This window comes from Aquarana catesbeiana, linkage group LG01 (assembly GCF_042186555.1).
Source record: "Aquarana catesbeiana isolate 2022-GZ linkage group LG01, ASM4218655v1, whole genome shotgun sequence".
Lineage (NCBI taxonomy): Eukaryota > Metazoa > Chordata > Amphibia > Anura > Ranidae > Aquarana > Aquarana catesbeiana.
The window spans coordinates 113,425,411-113,442,828 of NC_133324.1; the positions used below are offsets into that span (position 1 = coordinate 113,425,411).

Below are 17,418 nucleotides of genomic sequence, written 5' to 3' on the forward strand. Positions count from 1 at the left end.
TATAGACACACATAGCGTGGCCCCGCTTCCCCCTCACAGGATCTGATTGACAGCAGCAGGAGCCATTGGCTCCTGCTGTTGCCTCCATGATCAATGAAGAGAGAGAGGTGAGAGAATGCAGTAAGGTGAAAACCTTTAGCCTTTACAACCACTTTAATATGCCCTTGCAGCAAAAAGATAACTAAGTTTCATTTGCTTCACATTAGAGAGTTTAGGTAAAGTAGTTACTTTTGCTCAAATTTATAATGCAATTTTGTAATGGGAAGATGTGTCCTATTGATTCATTTGATTCATTTGCAGTAATGGTTTGTTTTAGGGGAGAACAGCAGACAAAATAAGGCTTACCTATGCACCAGGTTATGTGTACTTTGGATTATTTTACAACTGTTAACTGATCAGAATACGAGGACAAGGGTTTATCAGTAAATCAAACCACATTCTGGGGATGATTTACTAATACAGTTGCTCCAGAGCTTAGTGAATGAGGTGAAGCTTCACTTTGCAAAGAATACCCAATTACGTGCAAGAAAAAAAAAAAACTATTTTTGCTTGCACATGACTGGATGTTAAAAGTCAGCAGAGCTTCCCCTCATTTACTAAGCTCTGGAGCTGGGGTTGGCGAGCCATCAAGCGCGATCCACCGGTCGACCACAGGGAGCTGACAGGTAGATTGTGAACATGGCTCTGCCACCCCCCAGCCTCTACCTCTCTCATGTTTACTGCAGAGCGCGGAAAGCAGGAGGCAGCATTGTTCTGGATGGAGGGCGGGAGCTGCCTCAGTTTAAGTGGTTATAAACCCACAAAAAAAACAAAAAACTGCAAGACAAAGGCATAATGAGCTATTAGCTCATTAGGAAATACTCACCTTAGATCGAAGCCCCCGCAGCGGTCCCAGTACACAGCTCCCGCCGGTGACATCACTCCCGGAGTTACTTTCGGGGTATCGCGGGCTCTGGCACTGTGATTGGCCGGAGCCACGTTGATGTCATGTGCGTGGGAGCCGCCGGGAATGGCACACTAGCTGAAGCAACGGCGCAAACGAGCCGTTGCTTCAGTGCGCATGTCCTGATGACATAGGCACATGTTGATACAGTGGATATCTCCTAAACGGTGCAGGTTTAGGAGATATCTAGGGTACCTACAGGTAAGCCTTATTATAGGCTTACCTGTAGTAAAAAGTGGATTGTAAGGGTTTACAACCACTTTAACCTTTAACGTTAACCAGCAGGTAATTGATTGCTAGGTGGTCCTAGCAACCAATCACCAGCTAGTTATTATGAAAAGTTAACTCAAGCAGCTCCCGCCTTCCAACCAGCACTATGTTGTCCTCTGATCTCCGCTCTGCTGTACACACACTGTCATGTAGGAAATGCTACCTACATAGTGCTGTGTGTGTGTGTGTGTGTGTGTGTGTGTGTGGGGGGGGGGGGTGTAAGGATAATGTGAAGACAGACAATAGAGACACTGTTGGAGAAGGGGCAGAAGACACTACAGAGTGTGTTGTGTGTGTGTGTGTGTGTGTGTGTGTGTGTGTGTGTGTGTGTGTGTGTGGGGGGGGGGTGTAAGGATAATGTGAAGACAGACAATAGAGACACTGTTGGAGAAGGGGCAGAAGACACTACAGAGTGTGTTGTGTGTGTGTGTGTGTGTGTGTGTGTGTGTGTGTGTGGAGGGGGTGATGAGAAATGGACAGAGGACACTGCTTGTGGGATAGGGAGGCATGGGACACTGCTTTCAGGGGGCAGGGGGGTACAGGACACTACTGGGGGGGGCAGGGGACACTACAGTAAGGGGGTGATGTGAATTGGGCAGAGGACACTGCTTTTGGCGGGGGGTACAGGACACTAGTGTGGGGGGAAGAGGGGCAGGACACTGTTATGGGTGGCAGAGGACACTACAGTGGGGTGGAGGTGATGTGAAGTGGGCAGAGGACACACACTGCTATGGGGGGGCAGAGGAACCTACTGTGGAGGGTGATGTGAAGTGGGCAGGGGACACTATTGTGACACACAATGGGGGTTATTCACGAAAGGCAAATCCACTTTGCACTACTGCTAGTGCACTTGGAAGTGCAGTCGTTGTAGATCTGAGGGGGACATGCAAGGAAAAAAAAAAACATAATTTTAGCTTCTACGTGATTGGACGATAAAATCAGCAGAGCTTCCCCTCATTTCAGATCTTCCCCTCAGATCTACAGCGACTGCACTTCCAAGTGTACTTTCAGTGCACTTCTAGTGCAAAGTGGATTTGCCTTTTGTAAATAACCCCTAAGTGTTCTTCATGCCATCTTTTTATTGGGACCCCCCCCCCCACACACACACACACACACACACTTCCCCTAGGGATCTTTGATTTCCCCCATGTTTTCCAGGTAGATCTCAACCTCTGAAAGGCTGCCTACCCCTGCTCTGGAGCAACTGCACCTGGAAAGTGTACAGTCTTGCCTTTAGTAAATTAACCGGAAACTGTGTAGAGGGTTCTTTACGGTAAGCGCGGTGAGGATGTGGAATTCTTTTCCACAAGCGGTGGTTTCAGCGGGGAACATCGATAATTTCAAAAAACTATTACATAGTCACCTAAGCGACCACAACATACAGGGATATACAATGTAATATTGACATAAAAGCGCACACACAGGTTTTTCAACCTTACCAACTCTGTAACTATGTAACCCCTACGTGTCACAACTAATGCACTCTACAAGAGGAATGTCATGCTGCATATAGTTTTATTTTCCTGCTATATACACAAAGAAATTGATTTACTAAAGGCAAATAGGCTGTTCATTTTGCAGGGGAAAGTCCGGTTCCCACTTGTGCGGAGAGCTACGTTTCTATACACGGCTCTCAGGAAGGGTTTGTGTGCGCTCTGTTTGCACATCCACACAGCTATCAGCAGCTCTCTGCCACAGGTGCATACAAATGAATGGAATGTCATTTTGTGACATTTCTATAAAGTGAATTAAAAAAAAAGGGGAAGACTGCCTTGATGAAAAAACGCAGGTCACCATCCCCCAAAGCCCGCTGAGCACAGACACTACCTGCAGAGAAAAGATGGAATGTTTCCCTCTGTGGGTGGTGTGAACCTGGCCTAAGCAGATCTGAATATTTACATAAAAACGGATGTTTCATTTAAAGTAGTGATCCAAAAACAAGTAAAAGAGGTAAATCGCTTTTCACCACTTCCCATCCGAGCCAATTCTGGCACTTCGCTCCTACATTTAAAAATCATCATTTTTTTTTCTAGAAAATTACTCAGAAACCCCAAACATTATATATTTTTTTTTTTAGCAGAGACCCTAGGGGATAAAATGGAGGTCATTGCAACTTTTTATGTCACGCGGTATTTGCGCAGCGATTTTTCAAATGCGTTTTTTTTGGGAAAAAAAAAAGAAAAACAGTTTCATGAATAAAAAAACCCCAAAAAACAGTAAAGTTAGCCCAATTTTTTTCTATAATGTGAAAGATGATGTTATGCTGAGCAAATAGACACCTAACATGTCACTCTTTAAAATTGCGCACACTTGTGGAATGGCGGCAAACTTCGGTACTTAAAGATCTCCATAGGCGACGTTTTAACAATTTTTTACAGGTTACATGTTTAGAGTTACAGAGGTCTTGGGATAGAATTGTTGCTTTTACTCTAATGCGGCGATACCTCACATGTGTGATTTGAACGCCGTTTACATATGTAGGCGCGACCTACGTATGCGTTTGCTTTTGTGCGCGAGCACACAGGGGCGCTTACATTTTTTTTTTTTTTATTCTTTAATTTTTTTTTATATTTTTACACTTTCTCTTTAAAAAAAAAAAAAAAAAAAGAGATCACTTTTTGTCCACTTTGTGTAAACATCCCTTGTAATAGGAATAGGGCAGGGATATGCAATTAGCGGACCTCCGGAACTACAAGTCCCATGAGGCATAGCAGGACTCTGACAGCCACAAGCATGACACTCAGAGGCATGATGGGACTTGTAGTTTTGCAACAGCAGGAGGCTAATTGCATATCCCTGGAATAGGGCATGACAGGTGCTCTTTATGGAGAGATGTGGGGTCAATAAGACCCCACATCTCTCCTTTAGGCTGAGATTTAAAAAATAAAAATAAACTCTCTCAGCCTTTCCAACTCGTGTCCGGTACTGCGAGGGTCATAGAGGGGACTGGGGACCATCTGGTCACCAGAAATCTCTATGATAAACTTCCAGGAGCGACCGATTCGTTCTCTGACTCGCCCGATCACAGGGGCAAGCCAGGAGAAGCACCGGAGGGCGGCAGGAACTGTCGCCACTGAACTGCCGCTACGATTGTTCTTATGGTCGACACAGAATCGCCGGCTGAAAAAGATGATATCTGGATGATGACTAAAGCTGCAGACATCATTCAGATACCCCCACTCAAAGTCCATGACGTCATCTGACGAACCTTGGGTGGGAAGTGGTTAAAGCAGAACTATTTCTTTTTCATGCACACCCTGTAAAACTGCCGGGTGAAACCAGTGCAAGCAGAGGTACTAGAACTGCCAATTACTGAATCCGACTATCTTTCTCCTCTAATGTTTATTTGCTTTTGCATTTCTTTAAACAAACCAAAGCCAACAATCTCACAAATAAAATAATACAACACAGCAGAGCAAACAAGACGTCTGCAGAGAAAACAAGCGATTGCGTTCAACTTTCCCAGCCAGCGCTCTCTACACATACTTTCCAGCTGTATATAAATACAAGAAAACGAGAGGAATATGAATAATGGATTATTTACGCCTCACTCTATAATTTGTTTAGTCATTTAGAAGCTTTGGAGGTGCGCAGTATCAGTGGAAGAGATTTATGTGCCGGTGTTTTTGGCAGACCCGTCATGTAAACACAGAAAATGTTTAACCCCTTCCCACCCAGTCCTGGCATTACTTTAATGGGGTCTTTTTGCCTGGGCAGCGGGAAGGACCAAGCAATCACATGACCGTTGTGATTGGCTGTCACAGTGGTCAGATGATCGGGAGTCAGTCCTGATAAGTTTTCCTCCTGACACCAAAAGTAAAATGGTGACAGGGGAGGGACATTAGGCAGATTGATAGCCTCAGCTCTGTTCCTGTGTGCTGTGTGAAGGAGGGTGTGTCCCTTCCCTCCAATCAGAATACTCCATATTCCCATCACACACGTTCCTGGATAAAGTTCTAGAGGATTTGGGTGCTGCAGCAACCACCAGCTGGAAACTGGATCAGAAAGCCACAGAGAGGATATTTGCCAGCACACCACGGATCATCAAGTAGCATCCAAACAAATTATTTATTGAAGCACGATTACATCACAGAACAGGTAGTGCAATGTTTCTGAGTCACGCAGGACCCTTCGTCAGGCATGTCCACTCTCCTCACTGAGCTCTGCAGTGTGTAATTTCAGCTTTCCGGCTTATTTTTTCTGACAGCTCAGACAAGCTTTATGAATTCTGAGCTTTAAATGAATGTAGAGAAGAGAAGACTGCAGATAAACATGTGCAACTTATATAAAAGGGGATTTGTTTCATAAAGTGTTAAGCCTCGTACACACGGTACGATTGTTGGCAGGGGATTGTCTGTTGACAGACTGTTGTCCTAAAATCTTACCGTTAGTACGCTCCTTTTGACAATTGTTGTCCAATTTTCTGCCAACAAATGTTGTATGGCAGGCTAGTAAATTTTCGGCGGACAACGGTTTGACGTCAGATTTTTGTATGGTCAGTACACAAATCCGTCACACAAAAGTCGAAAGTACAAACACGTATGCTCGGAATCAATGCTCACCAAACACGAAATTAGCAGAAGGGGCCCAAAGGGTGGCGCTCAAGAGCTGAAATTCCTCGTAGTACGTCACTACATTCGTGTTTGTTGCACGACAATTGTGTAACGTTAGTATGCAAGACAAAAATCAGACGCTCGATTGGCCAACAACTGTAGTGTGTGTACGAGGCTTTAGATAGTTCACTGGGTATGTGAAAGGTTTTACAACCACTTTAATGGAAATTTGTACTGAGAAAAATATAAAGGCTACCGCTGCTGAACCCTAATTTTAAAAATGTGAATTGTCTAGTTTTCATGCAGATTCCAAAGGCTTCACTACTTTTAGCTTCTGACTCAGAGTAAGGCAGGCCATACATGATTCATTTTTTGTTTTATTGGCGGGTTGAATAAAAAAACATTAGCCAATTCCCCCGTCCACATCGAATCCTTCCTGCTTAAGGATCATATTCTGCTGGTGGGGATCCTTCCCCACCAGCAGAATACAATGATCAGTGCTGCAGGCTATAATCGGCGGCACTGATCGTTCAGCTAAAACCTGAAAAGCTGATTGTACATAAGTCAGTTGACAGATTACAACCATACATGGTTCAAAATTTAGCCTGTCCCTGCTGAACCAGCCAAATTTCGATCCAAGTACGGCTGGCTTAAAGGATAAGTTCACCTTTGAAAAAAAATAAAAATAAAATAAATGCACATCTTTATGCATTTATGATTTTTCTTACTAGGAGCCTGGAAAGCAATGTACCCGTGAGATAGTAATGCAATGCAAGGTTCTTGTAGACAGTCTGTGTAAGTTGTCTGCTCGTACCTCGTATGAACAGGCAACTCCGCCAGGAGGAATCAATGAACTATCATAGTGCTCAACACCACCCTGGTAGTTTATTGAGATTGACAAGCCAACAGCCTCAAAGGCTGTCGGTACTTGTAGTTTTCACATTCACTGAACACTGTGAATGAATGACGGTGACATCGGATTGTTAGTACAGCGGCTTCGACCGTAGCTGTCAGTTTTTTTTTCATTCAACCAGCTGTGTGAAAAAAAAAAAAACCTAGTGGCGTGTACTAGGCTTTACAGTGCTTGTGGAAGAGTTGGGGAGGTTGCATGGTATTTTAGGTTTGCTTTACATAAACCATTAGTGAATACAGGTTCATTTAAATGGTGTTCCTAAAATCTTCCTGAATATTTAATATAATTAAAAGCAATATGTTCTTTGGGGGCCTATCCTGGGAACCAATGTCTGCAGTCGGTTTCCGCACCTACAGACTCGTAGATTTGCAATACACAATAGCTTTCCCTTTAAGCGCCTGTCTGATGAGGACACTGCGTCAGTGCGTATACATGACTGTTATTCTCTTGGTGTAAATACAATCATTTTTCTTTTAGTATCTGTATTTTGAATGCCATGCAGCCAGTGTACATATTTGCAGTGCTATCATGATCTCCTGGTCTCCGCGCTTACACAGATAAGGCGAGTTAATGACACACAGTAAATACCGTGCCCACATCACTATGTAAAATATGTATTTGCTTAGGGACTCATACAAGATTTGGAAAGGTCAGTATTTGCAGCAATGCCAAACATAAATAAGAGCTTTTAGTTGTTTTACCTTACCCCCACTTACACAAGGCTTACAGTATGTAATGTGTACTCACACAAAACATGAGCCACAACAAAGTCTACATAAACAAGGAGGAGCGAAGGACAAACAGTGCCTACCGAGACAAGGAGCGTTATGCTCATGGGTTGAGATTGCACCAGGGGTCTATACACATGAGATTTTCATGGTATCAGGTTTGTTTTGGGCTTCAGTTTACTTCCCAATTAAAATTAAAATCCATCAGGTTAATGAGCTTCCAGCTATTTCCTGTATTGATATGTATTGACACTACCTGTATGGAGTTTGCATGTTCTCCTTACTCTTGCATGGGTGTCCTCCCACACTCCAAAGACATTGGCAGGTGAATTGATCCCTGTCTAAACTGGTCCTGGTATGTGAGATAGGGACCATACATTGTAAGCTCCTTTAGGGAAGGGACTGAATGGAATGTACAATATCTAAAGGACTAAGTACAATATCAGCGCTATATAAATATCTGTAATAATAAATTTAAAAATATAAACTAAACATGTAAACAGGGAATCAAAAGATTTTCAAAAGGATCATATTAATCGTGATTGCTACAGTCCCCTTTTCCCCCCGAGAAAGTCCCAGATTCTGGGAGACCTGTATATCTTTTTTTTCCCTAAATACAACCCTAATTCCAAAAAAGTTGGGACACTGTGTAAAATCTACATAAAAACAGAATGCAATAATTTGCAAATCTCATATACTTATATTTTATTCACAATAGAAAATAGAAAACATCAAATGTTTAAACTGAGAAAATGTACCATTTTAAGAAGGAAAAATGTTTTTATGAAATGACAGCAGTACGTCTCAAAAAAAGTTGAGATCGGGCAAGAAAAAGCTGGCAAAGTAAGCGGTACTAACAAGGAAGAGCTGGACAAACATTTTGCAACTAATTAGGTTAATTGACTACAGATCGTTAACATGATTGTTATAAAAAGAGCATCTTAGAGAGTCACAGCGTCTCTGAAGTAAAGATGGGCAGAGTTTCGTCAATCTGTGAAAAGCTACATCTAAAAATTGTCAAACAGTTTCAGAACAATGTTCCTCAATGTAAAATTAATACTTTAAATGTCTGTGAACACAGATCTCCGTGCCATCCAAAAATACAAGGTAAGGCTCTATCATGCAAAGAAGAAGCCATATCTGAACATGATCCAGAAATGCTGCCATCTTCTCTGGGCCAAAGCTCATTTAAAATGGTCTGTTGCAAAGTGGAAAACTGTTCTGTGTGCAGACAAATTTAAATTTTACATTCTTTTTGCTAACCATGGGCGCTGTCCTACATGCTAAAGAGGACAGGGGCCTCCCAGCTTATCAGCGCTCAGTTCTAAATCCTGCATTTCTGATGGTATGGGCTGTGCATTAGTGGGTATGGAATGGGCAGCTTGCATATCTGGAAAGGCACCATTAATGCTGAAAGATATATGCAGGCTTTAGAGCAGAGTATGCTCCCATCCAGACAACATCTTTTTCAGGGAAGGCCTTGTATATTTCAGCAAGACAATGCTAAACCGCATACTGCATCTATGAAAACATGGCTTCATAGTAGAAGAGTCTGGGTGCTTAAAGTGATTGTAAAGCTTTGTTTTTTTTGTTTTTTAAATAACAAACATGTTATACTTGCCTCCTCGGTGCAAGGGTTTTGCACAGAGCGGCCCTGATCCTCCTCTTCTGGGGTCCCCCCACGGCACTCCTGGCTCCTCCCCTTCTCGAGTGCCCCCACAGAGAGCCGCTTTCCATGGAGGCACTTGTGCAGGTGTGCTCCCGAGTCCTACTGCTGTGTCCATTGACACAGACAGCAGGACTCGCCCCCGCCCCTGGCTCCTGTGTCACTGGATTTGATTGACAGCAGCAGGAGCCAATGGCTCCTGCTGTTATCAATTTATCCAGCAGCTGGAGTTGCTGTGCTCGTCCCCATCACTGGAATGATCGGATTCAGCAAAGAAAAAGGGGGGGGGGGGGGTCCTGGGGGGGTGCTGCAGCACAAAAGGTTTTTCACCTTAACCTCCCTGGCAGTATGAGTATTTCAGATTTTGGTGCTGAAAGCGGTACAATTATTTTGCACGGAAATTTGGCATTTTATATTGTAGGCCTGTAATTCTTAGGAATAACACACTTAAATCTGTCCAAACCAGAGTCTAGTAGACATCCCGGGCATGATAAAGTTTGAAACACGAAATCATAAATTATATTATAATAAATATCTATAAATAATTATATCAAATAATAATATAATAATAATAAAAATTATTCAATAATGTAATCAAATCAAAAACACTGAAATTTGCTCAGTTGCAGAATTGTCGCTGTCATTACTTTCAGTGTTTGATGACGAATCTCCCCACAAATCACTATCGCTCAATTCTTCGAGTGATTCTAATTTATTATCACTGTTTTCTAGCTGGTCTAAAACTACTTTTGATGTAAAGGGACGTTTTTGGTTGCTATGGAAAATCCCCAGTTTCCAGGCAGAAAGAACAGTTTTTATAATATAAAACTGCATGCAGGCCACGGGACAAACCACTAGGGACTAAAGGGATGTGAAATTATTTCATACAGTAATATAATCTGTAAGATTACAGTATACTGTATGTATAGTGTGTGTTTCACTTTTTGAATTTGGCGCCGTTCTCCGTCCCCGTGCGTCGCAACACTCGCAGGGAACAGAGCCCAGCTCCGTGATGAATTGAGCGGAGGACAAGCCGCTAACACTGCAGGGAGACATCGCAGGATCCAGGGGACAAGGTAAGTAAGCTCTTCCTGGATCCTGCAATGCGATCCCGAGTCTGGCTCGGGGTTACTACTTTTGGTCCTGAAAATCCACCCCGAGCCAGACTCGGGAATACCGCCAGGGAGGTTAATGCATAAAATGCATTAAGGTGAAAAAAACGTGAGTTTACAACCTCTTTAACTGATGTGCCTGCAGTCCAGACCTTTCACCAATTGAAAATATTTGGCACTTCTTGAAAAGAAAAATACAACAAAGACCACCCAAGACACAGTTAAAATCTTATATCAAGCAAGAATGGGACAATATTTCTCTCCCAAAATTGCAGCAACTGGTCTCCTCAGTTCCCAGGCATTTACAGTGTGTTGTTAAAAGAAGGGGTGGCTCTGTCACAACTTTTTTGAGATGTGTTGCTGCCATCAATTTAAAAATTACCTTATTTTTTTCTTAAAATGGTACATTTTCTCAGTTTACACATTTGATATGTTTTCTATTGTGAATAAAATAAGGGCTTATGAGCTTTTTTTTTTTTTTTTTAAATCACTGCATTCTGTTTTTATGTAGATTTTACAGTGTCCTGCCTTGTAGGTGATCTTTTACTACAGACAAGCATTAAAAATTGAAATTTAAGAAGCATGTCATCATGATGCTGGAGAGTACCACCGTTATTGTGGCCAGAATCCTGAGTTATGTGATTCAGTACAACATAAAATGACTTTGTCCATGACAACGATCTTCAAATATGGTCAGTTACATAATTCAGATCATCCGTAGCTCTAAGCTATCTAATGGCCATGTATGAGAACTGGACAAATGAGCTTCAAATGAGTTTCTATCATATATGTATAAACACCTGAGCCATACAGATGCACTAAAAGCTCTAGAAAAGTTGAGAACAAGTGTACATTATTTAGAAAATAATATATTTTCTGCAGAATTTCCAATCACTGAAAAAACATTCTATAACGTCTGAAAATCTTTCATTTATGATGCTCAAAAACCCAATACCAGCCATCGGTATACACAGAAATAACTCCATGATTGGACACGCTGCAATAACATTGTAAACAGTTCCTCAATACTACACAGCCCAATGCAATGACAGCTACAGAATATACTTTACCAGAGCCCATCTGTTGTCTTGAGGGAGCTGGTGGATCGGGATCTTGGCTTGAGGATAATACTCATGTTGATTCGACAAATAAGTCAGTGTTTAAACTAATACGCAGGTCTCCTACTAGTTCTAGTATAATCCATAGTGCCCCCTGTACAGGGGTAGGCTGAGGAAGACTTGTCAGGTTCAGTCCCAGCAGACAGAGAAGGCTGCCGTAGAAGCTCTGCTTCCTATCACTGACTTCCATTCAGCTGAATGTTAGGAAGTGACAGAGCTTCTATCCTGTGTCTTAAATTTCCAGGGGAGGAACTGCTGTTTCAGTGTATTCTCCATGTAGGTCACATGAAACCTCAGCTGCTGCTCAATGAGCCTCTTGAGCTTTCTTTCACTCTGTCCCTGGATGTGATAAGGTTACATGGGAAAAAGGAACCCGCAGAGGGCAAGAATCATATTAAGACGCAAAGGAAAGAAAATCATTCCGACATGCCAAAGAAATGTCACTTTCATTAGTACTGCTGAGCAAAGTCACCGAAGATCCAGAGGAACAATGCAATTCTTATATCCACCCACTGTCACATGAGATCTACCTGTAAACTAAGACTTGTTTATACGCCCACACTGGCTGGCAACTTCTTATATATACTATGATCACAATAATGCATGCCAGGAAACTAAATATGCTGAAAATCAACTCAAATGTGTCCAGTGTAGAAAAAAAGGGCATTGGTACCTTTAAGAAACTTTAACCCTTTTGCTGTTGAGGTTTTTTTTTTCAGTTTCCTTTTTTTTGCACACGTTTAAATTCACATTTTTTTGCCCGATTACATTTATCTTTTTTTAATTTTAATTTTATTTTGTATTTAACCACTTCCCGCTGGGAGGACCTCCATGGATGTCTTCCTGTTTCAGTGGTTATACCTGAATGATGCCTGCATCTACAGGCATCATTCTGGTATGTATGTTTTCACCTGGCGATCCCCGTGGAGAAGTGATCCGAGTCGCTAATTAGCCACTTGATCACTTCTGTGGGAGGCGAAAGGAAGTACCTCCCCCTTCCTGCCGCCTCGTCTACCGTACGATTGCGGTGCATGAGAGCGATGTGGCCGGCGGCGATGGCTGCCCTGAACAGAGAAAGAGAGAGAGGAACTGACGATGTTCCCCTCTCTCTGTAACCCCAGGAACCGGGAGCGACTAGTTATGCCGTCACTTCCGGTTTCCGCGTCTTTGTTTGCCTAGACACCAGCGGCCAGGAAAGCAGCCAATTAGACTGATCTGTGTCTGATCGCTGGCATGGGAGGCTAGGGGAGAGATCTGGGGTCTAATAGACCCCAGATCTCTCCATAAAGAGGACCTGTCACGGCCCATGCGGTCACAAGGGATGTTTTTCATCCCTTGTGATAGTAATGAAATGAATCCCCCCCCACCCAAAAAAAAGGTGTAAAAAAAAAAAAAAGTACAAAATATGTATATGTATATATATATATATATATATATATATATATATATATATATATATATATATATATATTTTTTTTAACCACCTCAATACAGGGCACTTTCACCCCCTTCCTGCCCAAGCCATTTTTCAGCGCTTTCGCACTTTGAATGACAATTGCGCAGTCATGTTACACTGCACCCTAATGAAATTTTTATCATTTTTTTTCCCCACAAATAGAGCTTTCTTTTGGTGGTATTTGATCACCTCTGCATTTTTTATTTATTGCGCTATAAACAAAAGAAAAAACACAATATTTTTTACTTTTTGCTATAATAAATATCCAATTTTTTTTTTTTTTTTTTTAAACAAATTTTTTCCTCAGTTTAGGCCGATATGTATTCTTCTACATATTTTTGGTAAAAAAAAAAATAAAATAAATCGCAATAAGCGAATATTGATTGGTTTGCGCAAAAGTTATAGCGTCTACAAAATAGGGCATAGATTTATAGCATTTATATTTATTTATTTTTTTTACTAGTAATGGTGGCGATCTGCGATTTTTATTGTGACTGCGATATTGCGACGGACATATCGGACACTTTTGACACATTTTTGGGACCATTCACATTTATACAGAGATCCGTGCTATAAAAATGCATTGATTACTGTGTAAATGTGACTGGCAGGGAAGGGGTTAACACTAGGGGGTGATCGAGGGATTAAATGTGTGTCCTAGGTAGGTGATACTAACTGTGGGGGAGATGACCGATCGGTGTCCCTATGTACAAGGGAAACACCATCGGTCTCCTCTCCTCTGACAGGACTTGGACCTGTGTGTTTACACACACAGATCAACGGTCCTGCTCTGTTACCCGGCAATCGCAGGCACGCGCATCGGGTCTTGAGCGACGCGGCGGGCGCGCGCGCGCCCCCTAGTGGCTCGGGAGGGCGATCACGTCATATGACGTCCATCCAGAACGAGAGCTGCCTCGTCCCGCAGTCATATGACAGTGGGCAGACAGCTAGTGGTTAAAGCACCCCTGTCCTACCGTGCTTATGCACGAATGCGAATGCATACGTTACTCCCGCACGCATTTGTAATTGGTGATCGCACTATACATGAGGTATTGTCCCGAATGTCACAGCGAGAGCAATAATTCTAGCACTAGACCTCCTGTGCAACTCTAAACTGGTAACCTGTAAAGGCATTTAAAGCATCGCCTATGGGGAACATTAAGCACTGTGGTTTGCCGCCATTCCATGGGCAGACACAATTTTAAAGCATGACATGTTCGATATCAATTTACTCATCGTAACGTCATCTTTCACATTATACAATAAAATTGGGCTAACTTTAGTGTTTTGTTTTTAAAATTCATGAAAGTGAACACATTCTTGGCAGAATACATTCATAAAGATCAATCATGATTAATCACTGGGTGCCAAACATTAGACAAAATTCGTAGAACTATAACCTTGATTTCAGCTGTACATTGCTAATTGGGATGCCCCCCTTTATCGGGAGCTTCTCCTTCTATCATTAGACCTTCATAAGGCTTTTGATAGCGTGAATTGGAATTATTTATTCACTACTTTATAGACTTTTGGGGTTGGACCTAGCTTTTTATCTTTATTGAAAACTTTATATGGATCTCCGTCAGCTCAGGTTTCCATACGGGGCTACAAATCGTCGTCATTCACTATCAAACGTGGTACGAAACAGGAATTCCCTTTCTCACCCTTACTTTTCGCATTAGCTATCGAACCTTTGGCCATGGCAATTCGGGCCCACCCTAATATTTCTGGAATCGGCTGTGGGCAACAAGAACATAAATGTGCCTTATTTGCTGATGATGTCCTTATGTATATTACAAACCCTCAAATCACTCTACCTCATTTGCTATCCTTATTGGACCAGTTCTCTTGGCTTTCCGGCCTCTCCCTGAACCCTCACAAAACAGCAGCCCTTAATGTCTCGCTTCCCCACTAAATGGTACGGACTCTTCGGGAAAACTGAAAATTTTCAACGGGCATCACATTCCCTTTCATATTTAGGGATCCAATTATCGCCTTCTATTGAGACTCTTTATAAAGCTAATTATCCCCCATTATTTAAAAAAAACTTAAAGAGGACCTTCACCATTGGGCGGACTATTCCCTATCATAGCTTGGCAGAATTAACTCTGTCAAAATGACATTTCTACCCAGGATACTTTATTATTTTAGAACTCTACCAGTGACAGTCCCGAGAGGAGATCTGCAGCGTCTACAAGTCGAGGTTCTTCATTTCATTTGAGGTAATTGAAGACCTCGACTGAACAAACAGATCCTATATGTCCCAAAATTAAAGGGGGGTCTTGGTCTCCCTAATTTAGTAAACTACTTTCAAGCCGCTCAGATTTCCCAACTTGTCCATATTACTGCTACAGGTCCTGCACCTCTTTGGGTCTCCCTTGAGGCACTCTCCTGTCACCTCTTGGCCATAGGATCACTGATGTGGCTTCCCAGCCGGGTATGCCCTCCTATACTTTGCCCTTCCTTATCACATTCATTGGCAGCTTGGGATAGAGTACGTCACTGGGCATCCCTATCATCCCCACACACACCTTTAGCTCCCTTCTTCTGCAATCCGGCGTTTCCACCAGTGTTAGTGCCACAGTCATTTCATTGATGGCTCAATAAAGGATTGCTGAGAATTGGCGACTACCTTAATGGTAACCAGGTATACTCTTTACAACATTGTAAAGACAAGATGCAGGTACCTACCAGTGAAATATTCTGATATAACCAAATTGCATCCTTTGTCAGACACAAACAAACAATCTAATAATTGAGCCGCTTACACTTACAACGTTTGAGTTATCTTGCCAGACAAGGGGTCCATTGAAGGGATGACAATCTGTGGTTTATGCTTCCCTCACTGAACCAAACTCAAAGCTCTCCTATATGAATCAATGGGAAAAAGATCTGAATCTTATTTTTGATCTGTCTGAATGGCAGGATATTGCTTATAATTTATCCAAAATCTCCTTCAATACCACGCTAATTGAGGCCAACTATAAAACACTGTTACGTTGGTACCTGGTCCCAACTCGGGTAGCTAAAATGCATCCATCCACATTACCTGTTTTCGACCCTGTGGTCAGTTGGGGACAATGCACCATATTTGGTGGCAGTGCCCTTTGGTGATTAGGTTTTGGATTACGGTATTTAATTTAATAAATTCGGTGACTGGGGTGAAGATCTGTAGATGCCCAGAGGTGGCCTTATTCCATAGACTACCCGAAGAGGTGCCCAAGAAATCAACGAAATTAATCACATATATACTGTGAGCGGCAAGGATTACAGTGGCCCGGCATTGGAAACAACTGGTTATTCCTCTGGATTACGTTAAAAATAGAATCAACTGGATTACGGTTAATGACAAACTCACTCACACACTCCATAATAACTCTAAAAAATTTGATAAAACATGGGACTCGTGGATCCGTTACATTTGGGTTCCCTAATAAGCTCTGGGCTGACCCTCTTGAATTCCTCTCCTTCCCCTTTCTTTTTTCCTCATTTCTACTTTCCTTCCTTCCCTCCACCTCTTTCTACATGTAGTTTAACCGGTTCCCGACCGGCGCACGCCGATGTACGTCGGCAGAATGGCACGGCTGGGCAAATGGGCGTACCTGTACGTCCATTTGAATTCCCCACCATGCCATTGCATGCACGCCGCCGCATGCGCCCGGGCCGGGAGCTCCGTGAGTCGGGTCGCGGGTCCCGCGGACTCGATCGCCGCGGGGATACCCGCGATCGCCTCACGGAGAGGACAAACGGGAAGATGCTGATGTAAACAGCATCTCCCCGTTCTGCCTAGTGACAAGTGTCACTCAATCTCTGCTCCCTGTCATTGGGAGCAGAGATCAGTGATGTCACACACCAGCCCATCCCCCTGATAGAAATCACTCCCCTAGGACACACTTAACCCCTCCCCTCTAGTGGTTAACCCCTTCACTGCCAGTGTCATTTACACAGTAATCAATGCATTTTTAATCGCACTGATCGCTGTATAAATGACAATGGTCCCAAAAATGTGTCAAAAATGTCCGACATGTCCGCCATAACGTCGCAGTCACAATAAAAATCGCTGATTGCTGCCATTTCTAGTAAAAAAAAAAAATTTTAATAAAAATGCTATAAAACTATCCCCTATTTAGTAAACGCTATAACTTTTGCGCAAACCAATCAATCAACCCTTATTGCGATTTTTTTTTACCAAAAATATGTAGAAGAATACGATCGGCCTAAACTGAGAAAAAAAAAAATGTTTTTTTATATATTTTTGGGGGATATTTATTATAGCAAAATGTAAAAAATAATGCGTTTTTTTCAAAATTGTTGCTCTTATATTGTTTATAGCGCAAAAAATAAAAATCGCAGAGGTGATCAAATACCACCAAAAGAAAGCTCTATTTGTGGGAAAAAAAAAGACGTCAATTTTGTTTGGAAGCCATGTCGCACACCTGCGCAATTGTCAGTTAAAGCGACGCAGTGCTGAATCGCAAAAAACGCTCTAGTCAGGAAGGGGGTAAAATCTTCCGGGGGGTGAAGCGGGTAAACCAAATACTTATTGGGTTGTCTTTAGAACTTCATTAAGTTTTGACATTGATATTCTCAGGAAAAGGTTCAAAAGTCCCCTACTATGTCTTATACACTATCCCTCCTCGACCCCTCCCTTCCCTTCAC

General features: G+C 42.4%; 1 protein-coding gene across 4 annotated transcripts in view; it reads right to left on the bottom strand.

Annotated features, from left to right (window-relative positions):
* PDE4D (phosphodiesterase 4D) overlaps window positions 1-17,418 on the bottom strand; it is a 1,265,930-nt gene that overhangs the window by 392,883 nt on the left and 855,629 nt on the right. Inside the window, exon 1 of one of the 4 annotated variants that reach the window (XM_073623102.1) lies at window positions 11,256-12,407. The exons of the other annotated variants lie outside the window; for them this stretch is intronic. Coding sequence (XP_073479203.1) covers window positions 11,256-11,320 — 65 coding nt within the window. The 5' untranslated portion in view covers window positions 11,321-12,407. Of the gene's footprint in view, window positions 1-11,255; window positions 12,408-17,418 lie in introns of those variants that run through there. 4 annotated transcript variants of the gene reach the window in all.